Source organism: Lithobates pipiens, unplaced genomic scaffold (genome assembly GCF_037356315.1).
Source record: "Lithobates pipiens isolate NorthernLeopardFrog02 unplaced genomic scaffold, aLitPip1_a1.2 Scaffold_23, whole genome shotgun sequence".
Lineage (NCBI taxonomy): Eukaryota > Metazoa > Chordata > Amphibia > Anura > Ranidae > Lithobates > Lithobates pipiens.
In genome coordinates this window covers 110,668,144-110,680,805 of record NW_027507785.1, presented here as the reverse complement: position 1 = coordinate 110,680,805, position 12,662 = coordinate 110,668,144, and the positions used below count along the sequence as shown (strand labels likewise).

At 42.9% G+C, this 12,662-nt stretch overlaps 1 protein-coding gene across 1 annotated transcript in view; it reads left to right on the top strand.

The window, feature by feature from the left end:
• NUP210 (nucleoporin 210) overlaps positions 1 to 12,662 on the top strand; it is a 353,934-nt gene that overhangs the window by 239,141 nt on the left and 102,131 nt on the right. Inside the window, exon 29 of the mRNA XM_077452181.1 lies at positions 11,226 to 11,317. Coding sequence (XP_077308307.1) covers positions 11,226 to 11,317 — 92 coding nt within the window. The remainder of the gene's footprint in view (positions 1 to 11,225; positions 11,318 to 12,662) is intronic.

The window sequence follows — 12,662 nt, the reverse complement described above, 5'->3', positions numbered from 1 at the left end:
ATCATTTCATTGACTGTATATTTTAATTTTTCTTTTTTTTTTGTGGGCTTGGACGGAAATTAAAGATTTTCTATTTCATAGGTAGCATTTAGAAATGTTGACTGTGCCTAAACAGTATCCTGAAAATAAACATTTTACCTTAATTCTTCCTGAAATCTAGCATGACTACAGCCTTGTAGCTGTATATCCACTTTGCCGACCAAGCCTTTTCTGGCACTTTTAGTTTACAAGTTTAAATCCATATTTCTCATTTGTTTATTTACAGACACAGCCTTCTTCAGAACCATAGGGTTATATCGCTTCCACAGGGGTAGGACTAGGCAGAACAAGAAAAAAAAAAACACCTGGCTATGCCCATGGGCTGCCGTCAGTCAGTATATAACCCCCTCCCTGCTCTAGGTATTCAATTTTTTACCGCCTAATCGGGAGTAAGGACCTAGTTCCCTGCTTGGGATCTCTAGTCCTGGGAATTTGTTTTTATTTTCTCTTTTCCTGGATTTTTTTTCCAGTGACATCTACAATCAACTGCGGGGCTGGACACTTGATCCAGTGGTCTGGGCAGCGAGCATGTGCAGACCGCAGCTACATTCTAGGTCAGCCACGACATAGCCCCACTGGACAGGGGCTGGCCCTGCGAGTTAAACGTCTTGCGAGGTTGCATATTGACCGGGTCTTGGCCTGTGTCGGACCATTCCTCATGGCCGACAGCCCCCCCACTGGTTGGTGGGCAGGACCCCCCCCCCCCCCCCCAATTTTTTCTTGGGCATATAGCTTAGTATATGGCCCCCTTGGCCTACCCTACCTCCTCTGTCGAACAATCCTATCTCGCTCTGCCACATGCCCGTGGCCCACCTTGCGGAGTGGTGGCCATGCTCCCTATCCTGTCAAGGAGTGAGGATGACTGCAATAGTGCACAAAGGGGAGCTGTTTCTCACACTTATTACATCTGTGCTGCAACCTTTCAAGATGGGGGATGTAGCAGTGGCTGCGGCAGAGGGGCAGTACCCCTTTGGTTAAGCCGTCGTGTGGCGAAAGCATTCCCTTCTCGCTCTTATTTTGACAAATTTGTCCATGAAGACCTTTGGGGAGTCCCTCCTTGAGAAGTGGACTGTTCCACCAGTAGTGGGCCCTCTGTCTCTAGGCTGCTCAAGGCAGCCATGGCTCCAATAGAGGAATCTCCTGGTTTCTAAGGGTCCAGCTGACATACCTGGAGGGGGGAGCAGAATCCTCCCTGCCTTTGCTGCCTTGGCGGACCTATTGGTGTAGGTGCTGCAGTTTGTTGGCTATGCCTCTTGGCTGCATTTCCCCTGGTTGTTGAGTGTCTGTTTCCTCAGTGGTGCCCTGGAAATGTATTTTGAGGGGCTAACCCTGAATGACATGTCGCGTCTTGAGTTTGTCTGGTTACAAGAACCATTTTCCAGCTGTGTTCCTCCAAAAAGTTAGTTTTTTGCTTCCAATGGATGTCTGTCGCCAGACTGCTTACTGTTCTCCGTGGGGGGTTGTGCAAACCCCATTGTTGCAAACTGTGATTGTCCTGGTTCCCATGCTGGGAACAGTTTCAGGGGTTTTATTCAAATATGTTCACAGTCTGGAGGCATGGTACAAAAAGAACCTAATTCTGGACCTCAAGGCCCCGACCTGACTCGTGTGGGTACAGAAGATCAGGACGGAGTCCGTCCGCACTGTGGTGGAACTCCTTCATCATAGGGACTTTCTGACTTCTACAACATCATAAATGCTTACTTGCACATTCTGTTATGTGCCTGACTCCAGCACTTCCTCCGTTTTTTGCTGTGGGTTCGCAAGGAGTTGCCCCTGGGATCTGGCATGGTTACGTCAGTGGGGGAGCAACGTAGTTCCTATACAGACCTTCACTGATTTCAGCTGGCATCTATACTATCGAAGTCTGCTTGGCCCTGCCAGAACGTTGGATTATCTGAGCCTGACTGGGCTTCAGCTCTGGCCAACTTGTTTCTTCCCCTGGACAAACTCCAGAAGTTGCATGCTGTGTTTTGCATTTACTGTCTGGCAGGTAGGATCCTCTGTGGTTGTGAACAAGCAAGCTATTGCTTGTGAAACGTCTACCATTGCCTATATCTTTCTGACCCTTTTGACAATAAAGATGACACCAAGATAATTTGGAGTTCCAGTGTGTGACCAATTCCTTGTCTTTTTCCTCTGCGGATCTGCATGTGGGTTTTGGGTTTGATGGTATCTTTCTTTTTGAGGCAATTCCATTTGCTCAGCTCCATACAAGCTCCCTTCAGGGCGATCCTGGCAGAATGGGACAAATGCCCAAGGTTTCTGAATAATCAGATTCGGTTCTTCGGCCAGTGGGGGAAATCCTTTCTCCCCTTTTATTGAACAGGACGAACACCAATGCCAGTCTGTCCTGGTGGAGAGATGTCCTTGGACTGAGCTCTGCTCAGGGTCATGGAGGTTGGTGGAATCCGGAGTAACATCCTGGGCGGCACTGTGGTGTAGTGGTTAGCACTCTCGCTTAGCAGTAAGAAGGGTCGCTGGTTCAAATCCCAACCACGACGCTACCTGCCTGGAGTTTGCATGTTCTCCCTGTGCCTGCGTGGGTTTCCTCCGGGTACTCCGGTTTCCTCCCACAAACCAAAGACATGCAGGTAGGTTAATTGGCTTCTGTCCAAAATTGGCCCTAGTATATGAATGGGGGCCTTGGATTGTGGGCTCCTTGAGGGTAAGGACCAATGTGAGTGTGTAATGTACAGGGATGGGCACAATTGTTGACACACAGGTTGAACTGGATGGACTGGTGTCTTTATTCAACCTTACTAACTATGAAACTATGAACTTCAATCAATCAGACTAGGTCTGGATCATAGACTGTTCAACTTCAACGGTATGGAGCCAGACAAGGCAACGGCGGTGCCTTATGTCCTTCACCAGGGAGGGTCAAATAGGTGTTGGCCCTGGCTGTTGCCAGTGTACTCCGGTGGGCAGAACACCTCTTTCCGGCCCTTTCCAACATACGCATCACTGGAGTGGAATACTGTCGGACGGATACCTCAGTTGGCTAGGGTTGGACCACAGGGCGGATCCTTCACTGGGACACTCCTGAGGTAGATCTGTTTGCATCTTGGCTCATCAGGATGGTTCTTCTGGTGGCCCATGGGACCGGTGACATTTGCTCTACGCCTTTCCTCCTCTCCAACTTTCAACCAGGTGCGCCTGGTCGCCAACGTTCCTTAGCAACTGCCTCTCAGGGAGGACTTGCTGTCCCAAGGGCCATTCTTCCAGCCTGCTTTAGAGTCACTGGTTTTAATGGTCTGGCTGTGATGAGCCAGGTGCTGCAGTTCCGACACTGCTGACCTTTTTTAGGAGGTTTTACCTCTGGATGTGGAAAGCACATATATCTTGGTATGAGTCACCAGGCATTCAATTCTCGTTCTTCCTAGGTGGCTCCAATTCCAACCTCCATTTACGGGGGATGAACAGAAAAGGGCCTCATGTACCATCGAGGGGCCAGGTGTCAGCCTGGGTGGTGGTCTTCAGCATCCCCTGGTGCATACCTTTTATTTTGTTCAAGGGGTCAGACATCTGTTTCCACTGGTGTGGTTTCTAATACCGCTGTGAGATCTATCTCTCTCTCTCTCTATATTCGGTTGATTCCACTGCTTACTCTGTCTCTGATGGTGGCCTCGTAGTGGCTATCACCTCTGCTCGCAGAGTGTGAAATGGCATCAGTGGCGTTCTCTTGTCATTCACCTTACCCAGGTTAAGGTGGTGCTTTGCCCTTTTTACATAGTCCATCCTTGGATTTCCATTTGAATAAGGACATTGTGTTGCCTTTCTTGTGTCCCTGGTAAACGCATCCCATGGAATTTGCCTTATCTGCCCTGGATGTGTTTTTGGGGGATTTGGGTGTATTTGGATGCCACTGAGTCTGTTTGGAGGTCAGGCTCACTGTATTCACGGACAGGTCAAGAAAGGGGCAGCCTGCTTCTTCTGCGACCTGTTTTCTGGGATCGGACAGATGACTCTGGGCTATTCTGTCAGGGATCGAGTTCCTCCTTAGCCTGTTATGGCGCATTCTTCTCTGCACTTAGTGCTTCTTGGGCCTTCTGTCATCAGGTGTCCGTCGCGCAAGTTTGCAAGGCGGCCACTGGTCGTCGGTGTACATTTTCGCAAGTTCTATGAAGTGGATGGGTTGACATCTGCAGATTAGTTTCACCATCCAATGGTTTAGACACAGTCATCTATTTTTTTTATTATATTTCGCTATTTCATTGATTATTTTTTAGCAATGTATACATTTTGATTTCTACACTGATAGTGTGCATCACATACAGGTAGTGCAGCGTATATGTTTAATTTATCCATATATATATATAACTTTTTTTTTCTTTCTTTTTTTTTTTTTTTGTCAGTGTTTGCACAGCGGTTTTTCAAATGCAATTTTTGGGGAAAAAATGCACTTTAAGGAATTAAACAAACATAGTATGTACCCCAGTTTTTTTTCATAAAATGACAGATGAAGTTACATCGAGTGAATAGATTCTTAACATGTCACACTTTAAAATTTTGCACCCTCATACCGTAGATTAAAAATCTCTATAGGCAACACTTTAAAACATTTTACAGATTACATGTTTAGAGGTTTAGCGCTAGAATTATTGCTCTCGCTCTAACGCTCGCAGCAATACCTCAAGTGTGGTGTGAACACCGTTTACATATGCGTGCGGGACTTGTGTATATGTTTGCTTCTGTACGCAAGCACACAGGGATGATGGGGGTGCTTCATTTTTTTTTTTTTTTTTTTTTTTATCACTTTTATTTCTATTGCAAGAAATGTACACAACCCTTGTAATAGAAATAAGGGATGACAGATCCTCTTTATGGGGAGATCTGGAGTCAATTAAAAAAATATCTCCTCTCCCCAAATATCAGAAAAACAAATTTGATCTTTTGCTTTAAGAAAAAAAATAGTTTACTTGTGCTCTAGACTGGAAGTGACATCATGTCACTCCAGTCCTACCAGACCACAGAGGGGATCAGAGACTGATCTTCGGGATCGTCTATGGCCAGCCTCGTGACTCGTCAAATTGTTTCTCGGGTGCGCCAGTAAAAGTGGTGGGGGGCTTCCCTTCCCGCTGTTTCTGAAAGTGATCCTCTTTCATGGGACAACCAGTCACTGGCTGCAGGAAAAAAAAAAAAAAACAGGGTTATGGCTGATAGCTTCAGCCATAACCCCAGTAAACCACTTGCAACGCACAACATATACAGTACCTCACAACAGTGAGTACACCCCTCACATTTTTGTAAATATTTCATTATATCTTTTCATGTGACAACACTGAAGAAATTACACTTTGCTACAATGTAAAGTAGTGAGTGTACAGCTTGTAGAACAGTGTAAATTTGCTGTCCCCTCATAACTCAACATACATCCATTAATGTCTAAACCACTGGCAACAAAAGTGAGTATACCCCTAAGTGAAAATGTCCAAATTGGGCCCAATTAGCCATTTTCCCTTCCCGATCTCATGTGATTTGTTAGTGTTACAAGGTCTCAGGTGTGATTGGGGAGTAGGTGTGTTAAATTTGGTGTTATCACTCTCATACTGGTCTCTGGAAGTTCAACATGGCATATAATCTCTGAGGATCTGTAAATTTTTTTTTGCTCTACATGAAGATGGCCTAAGCCCGGGATATGCAATTAGTGGACCTCCAGCTGTTGTAAAAGTACAAGTCCCATCATGCCTCTGCCTCTGGGTGTCATACTTGTGGCTGTCAGAGTCCTTGCTGTGCCTCATGGAACTTGTAGTTATTCAACAGCTGGAGGTCCGCTAATTGCATATCCCTGGCCTAGGCTATAAGAAGCTTGCCAAGACCATGAAACTGAGCTGCAGCACGGTGGCCAAGACCATTCAGCGGTTAAACAGGACAGGTTTAACCAGCGGTTAAACAGGACAGGTTTAACCAGAGGTTAACTCAGAACATGCCTCACCATGGTCTACCAAAGAAGTTGAGTGCATGTGTTTAGCGTCATATACAGAAGTTGTCTTTGGGAAATAGACGTATGAGTGCTGCCAGCATTGCTGCAGAGGTTGAAGGGGTGGGCGGTCAGCCTGTCAGTGCTCAGACCATACGCCGCACACTGGATCAAATTGATCTGCATTGCTGTCGTCCCAAAAGAAAGCCTCTTCTAAAGCTGATGCACAAGAAAGCCCGCAAACAGTTTGCTGAAGACTAGCAGACGAAGGACATGGATTACTAGAACCATGTCCTGTGGTATGATGAGACCCAAGATAAACGTATTTGGTTCAGATGGTGTCAAGCATGTGTTCCGGGCAACCAGATGAAGAGTACAAAGGCAAGTTTTTCTTGCCTACAGTCAAGCATGGTGGTGGGAGTGTCATGGTCTGTGGCTACATCAGTGCTGCCGGGACTGGGGAGCTACAGTTCATTGGGGGAACCATGAATACCAACATGTACTGTGAGATACTGAAGCAGAGCATGATCCCTCCTTGCGGAGACTTGGCTACAGGGCTGTATTCCAAGATAACCCCAAAGACACCTCCAAGATGGCAACTGCCTTGCTAAAGAAGCTGAAGATAAAGGTAGTGGACTGGCCAAGCATGTCTCCAGACCTAAACCCTATTGAGCATCTGTGGGGCATCCTCAAATGTAAGGTGGAGGAGCGCAAGGTCTCTAACATCCACCAGCTCTGTGATGTCGTCATGGAGGAGTGGAAGAGGACTCCAGCGGCAACCTCTGAAGCTCTGGTGAACTCCATGGCCAAGAGGGTTAAGGCAGTGCTGGAAAATAATGGTGGCCACACAAAATATTGACACTTTTGCCCCAATTTGGACATTTTTACTTAGGGATGTACTCACTCTTGTTGCCAGCAGTTTAGACATTAATGGCTGTGTGTTGAGTTATTTTGAGGGGACAGCACATTTTACACTGTTATACAAGCTGTATACTCACTACTTTTCATTGTAGCAAAGTGTAATTTCTTAAGGGTTGTCACATGAAAAGATAGAATAACATTTTTACAAAAATGTGAGGTGTGTACTCACTTTTGTGAGAAATACAGTAGATGGATAAGCTGACTTCTAACTGTCAGATGGAAGCAGTCTGACACCATATTGCTTCCACACAGACACACACACACCCACCCCAGTAACAGACATGTGGCCACTCGCCTCCCCTTCTTGCTGACCTGGAAGCAACATGTAAAACATCACTTCCGGGTGCCTATGTCAGTTTCCTCAGCCAGCATGGTCGGGAAAGAATCTATTGCAGTGTGATCTGCACTGAATTTGATTAATTGGAGCACAGGTCAGACATCCAGGGTCTTTTAGACCCTGGATGTCTCATTAAAGAGCAAAGCCCCATACACACAGGCAGAATATCGGGTGGTATCAGCCGGTTCAATAGAAACCAGCTGACATTTGGCCCATGTGTACGGCAGCTGGTCCGACAGAAGCCTAATGTCCAGCTTTTTTCGAATGGACAAGCCTGAAAGCATGCGGGTGGGTGTCCCCCTGTCAGAACGCAGTAGCTCAACAGGGTGACCACAGTACTACCATTGAATTGTTGGTACATAATCTCCTCCTAAGCGCTTCTGGTTTTTGTTTTTGTTTTTTCAGCCCACTGGGATAAACGGGGGAAAAAAAAAGTTAGTATGAACTAGGCTTATAATAAAAATATCCTTCGTGCTACTACATAAAAGTTAAAACGACGTATATGGTGAATAAATATCAGAGAATTTCATGTAAAAAAAATAAAAAATTGCAAACAAGTGCTCATATAAAGTGCTATAAAAAAAATCCTCATAAAATAAAAGCACACTTGCAGCAATAATAAGTAAAAAAAATATACACGTGCAAATTGCAATTAAAGTGGTAAAGAATACAGCTGGATCTAATAGTATTCACATAATACCAAAAATAAAGAATATACAGTCCATGATGATCCTGCGCAAACAGACTAGTGTATAAAATAACGATTCTCTAAGGTGACTAGTGCTGATAAAAAAGAACTAGATTAATATTAGTGATAATAATCAGAAGGGATAAGGAAAGCAAGCACCATTAATATGTCCATATAAATGAGTCTCTTTAGACACCAAAGGCACTAAAAATGGTTCCCATCGGAGAAACAAAGGGCAAAGCTTATGCACGGAAACAAAATATGGGCTCTCAGAACTCTCACCTCCACTCCTTGTTTAAACGGCACATCAAGTGAAATAAATCTTCTGTTCGATCTGTCATCTACCACCAGGGGGTCTTCCACTGTTATGGTTAGCAGCTTGAAAATGTGGGCACCCGCATTAGACCACCAGGGGGCCGTCCATCCCTGTAGCAGTAGTATTAAAAACTAGGCAGCGATCTCCGCAAATGTATGCCACTCAATACAAGATACAGGGGGGAAAAAAGCCTCCAATAGTGTAGTATTTTAAAAACGAAAATTCAATTTATTTTAAATAAAGATTAGACTCTCACATTAAAAAAAATATTGGTAACAGCACATAAGAAAAATGACTTCCTGGTGTCTTCCGCCAGTCTTGCGTCACTTCCGGTATTGCGTCTGACTCACGGCCACTCCCTACGCGTTAAGTCAACCACATGACTTCATCAGGGGATCCCAAATATTAAGTTAAGGGTGCCAAGAATTTTTTGACCAGCCCATTTTTGGAGTTGTGTGACGACATGTCCAATTTGCTTTTTTTCCTCCCTTTTTTGTTTTGTTCCAATAAACACAAGGGCAATAAACGTGTATAGCAAAACGTGTTACTGCAATACTTTTCTGTGAGAAATACTTGATTTTCTGGAAAAATTTCTTGGGTGCCAACAATTTCGGCCATGACTGTATGTACATTACAGGGATTTTAACAAACTTTGCTGCAGATTCCTACCTTTTTTGTTCTGAATTTGTCCACGTGCTGAGTGAATCCCTATAGGAGTGGTTTTATAAATATCACTAGGCTACCATGCCTGCAGGGCTCTAATGAGAAAATTGTCAGGATCTGCATTGCATCTTTTAGATGCGATTTTCCTTTTTTGGGTTAACTCGGCTAAAATTTAGTTTGTTGTAAAGGATGCCAGAAATCTGACATCTGAAGGTAATTCTTTAATAACCATAACCTTCCATTACAATATGGTATATGCCATTTTTTTTTTTAGTTGCTATTTTTTTCCCCACAAAAGTGGAGTTAAGCTTTAAAGAGCACCCAAAAAATCATTACATAGGGGCTATTTTATCCCCTAAGCGGATGTAAGAAAAAAAAAAAATCTACTTTTTAATATTTCACATTTGGGGAAAAAAAAAAGTTGCACCCAATCACATAAAATACCCCACCCCCCTTATAGAAAGCCCATGCCCAACATACACGCATGTACAAACTTAAACTCACATGATGGGAGCACCTAGATGCACAAATGTTGATTTTGATACACGTTTAATGTAACCGCACACGCAGGATTAAGTGCAATATTTCTACCACTATAAATTGATGACCTGTAGGGAGCTTTTAAAGCATTGCCTATGGAAAATATAGGGTACCAAAGTTTGGTGCCATTTTGCAGGCTTACACAAATTTAAGGTTTGACTTGGGTATTTATCTACTTGGTGCAACCCAATTTTTAATATTTTACCCAAAGAAAAATTTGTAATTTATTGTGTTTTTGTGCCCTAAAATGAGCTTTAGTGTGTTTTTTATTTTTTATTTTACGTTATCTAGACCTTAACGGTAATATCATGTGACGTATAAAATTGCAACTACCACTATTTTATTCTTTAGGGTGTCTCTTCGAAAATACATAATGTTTTGGAGGTTTATACAATCTTCTGGCCTAAAATGATTTTTTTAACCACTTCAATACAGGGCATATTCACCCCCTTCATGCTCAGGCCAATTTCAGCTTTCAGCGCTGTCGCACTTTACTTTGAATAACAATTACGTGGTCATGCAACACTGTACCCAAATTTTTGTCACCCCACACACACACACGCACACAAATAAAGCTTTATTTTGGTGGTATTTGATCACCTCTGCAGTTTTTATTTTTTGCACTATAAACAAAAAAGACACTATTTTTTACTTAGTGCTATGATAAATATCCCAAATTGAAAACAATTTCCTCAGTTTAGCCCAATATGAATTATTCTACATATTTTTGGTAAAAAAAAAAATTGCAATACGCGTATATTGATTGGTTTGTGCAAAGTTAAAGCGCCTTCAAAATAGGGGATAGATTTATGGCATTTTTTTTACTAGTAATGGCCGCGATCTGCGATTTTTTTATCATGACTGTGACATTGTGGCGGATATATCGGACACTTTTGACACTATTTTGGGACCATTGGCATTTATACAGTGATCAGTGCTTTAAATATGCACCGATTACTGTATGTCACTGGCAGGGAAGGAGTTAACACTAGGAGGTGATCATGGGTTTAAAATGTGTTACCTAAGGAGTGATTTTAACGGGGGGGGGGGGGGGGGGGGGAGACTGACTAGGGAGGGGAAACAGATTGGTGTTCCTGTATACTAGGAACACACAATCTGTCTCCTCTCCCCTGATAGGAACGTGGATCTGTGTCTGCCCAGGATGGGAGATCCCATCTGTGGACGTCATATGTCTATGGGTGGTATTGAAGTGTTTAAACATATGTAAAACCAGTGCTAAAAGAGGGTTTAAAAAAACGTAAAGGTTAAAAAAAAGTATCTCAACGATATACTGTAGATGGTTCTGGCTGGGACATTTGCTATGCTTTCAAGACTGCTACTTTACTTTAAGCATCTGTTGAATTTGTCTCCTTAAATGTACTGCAATATTCATCTGGCTAATGTGCTGTAAGGACCCATTCACGCCACATGCAGTGCAGTGCTTTTTTTCTGCATCAAAGAAGGCATGAAAAGTAGAGATGGTTACATGAGTTCCAATGGCATAGTTCATACAAGTGCAGGACGTTTTTGTGGCGTGAACTGGCACTAAAGCATGCATTGGCAAATGCACCAATTAATGTTTTATAAATGTGTCTCTCGATCCATAAAGCAGTGCAAATGTGCATGTTTGTGTAGAGTGCAGTAGCCCTCAGCAAACCAATCATTATAGTGTAACATAAATTTTGGTTCGTTGCCGTTTGAGTTTTAGCTCTTTTGCGTTTATCGTATTTTTAAATGCTAAATAACATGAATACTGAATTTGCTGTACATGTTTTTTTAAAGTAATGATGTATTTCAGGTCTTTGAACGATTACATTTTATAAGTCCAAATGTGGAGGCTGAACAGATATTGATATCTCCTAATTCAAAATTGAGGCTACAGACTAATAGGTAATTTTAACTATTAATCCTGTATTTATGCATTTGATGTGTTGTGTTTTTTTTTCTTAAAAAAAACAGGTTGAATGCTGTGATGTTTTAAATTGTATCTGCCTCTTCTTTTTTTTTTTTTTTTTTTTTTGTGTGTGCAATTCAATTTCCTGGGAATTTAATTGCGTGGATAGTCATATAGTTCAGCCTATTTTCAATATCAATAGATTGGTGCTAGGTGAATATAGGACTTGTGGGTGATGATGGTGGGGGACGAGGGGGTGTTACTAAAAGTACATTACACTTTAAAGCCATCAAGACGGAGAATATATTTAGATGTCTGAGTGCATACTCCAACATTATTTTGTAATGTTTCAAAGAGAACCTATTGAGGTAGAATAATTGTGCTACCATTGCTTCTTTATTACTCAATCACAGATAAGGACAGGCATGCAGCTAGTGAAGTAATAACATACTTGATATGTACAGTCAGGCCAAATAGTGAAAGATTGGCAAGTATGACAAGGAGCTTGGTCCTTTAAAGATAAGTTGTTTTTTTTTTTTTTTTTTTTTTTTTTTTTTAATTAATGTTTATTAAAGAAGAGAAGCGTGTACAGAGCATAACAATCAATATAGAAACCTATAGCAAGATCTACAACATTATAACGTTAGTTACATGGGCACATAAATATACACCCACCTCTTCTATCATAAAAGAGGAAATATAGTAGACAGAATTAGAAGGGGAGTAAAGGAAAAGGAAAATAAACAGAAAGAGAGAGAGAAAGAAAAAGAAGGGAGAGGGGGGGGGGGGGGCGGGGAGGGGGCAGACCACCGTCAGACAACCTATTGCAAAATAACAGTAGATGTAGTAAAAACAAGCGTCATGTTCACTTCACTCTGGTTGAGACATTATGGCTGCATAACTCGAGGAATATTTGAAGGCAACCCAACAGGCCCAGATCTTTGTTGACAACTCAGATTTACCCCGGAGGGAAAGGGTCATATCCTCCATGTAATATGTGGTATCCACAGTGAGCAACCAACGCCGGAGGGTGGGGATCGTCTTCATCTTCCAAAACTGAGGAATGAGGGTTTTAGCAGCGTTTAAGAGATGTGGTGTAATCGACCTCTTGTAGGAACCTGTCGGCCTTCCCGTGCAATGGAACAGGACATACCACGGGTCATTAGGTACCTCCCATCCCTGGATTTCTTTAATTGTGTATATGATCGCCAGCCAGAATGGGCGGATCCTCGGGCAGTACCACCATATATGGGCATGAGTGGCTACCTCCCCGCACTCCCGCCAACAGAGCGGGGAGGACTGGGGAGAGAACCTATGTAAGACAACCGGTGTGTAGTGCCA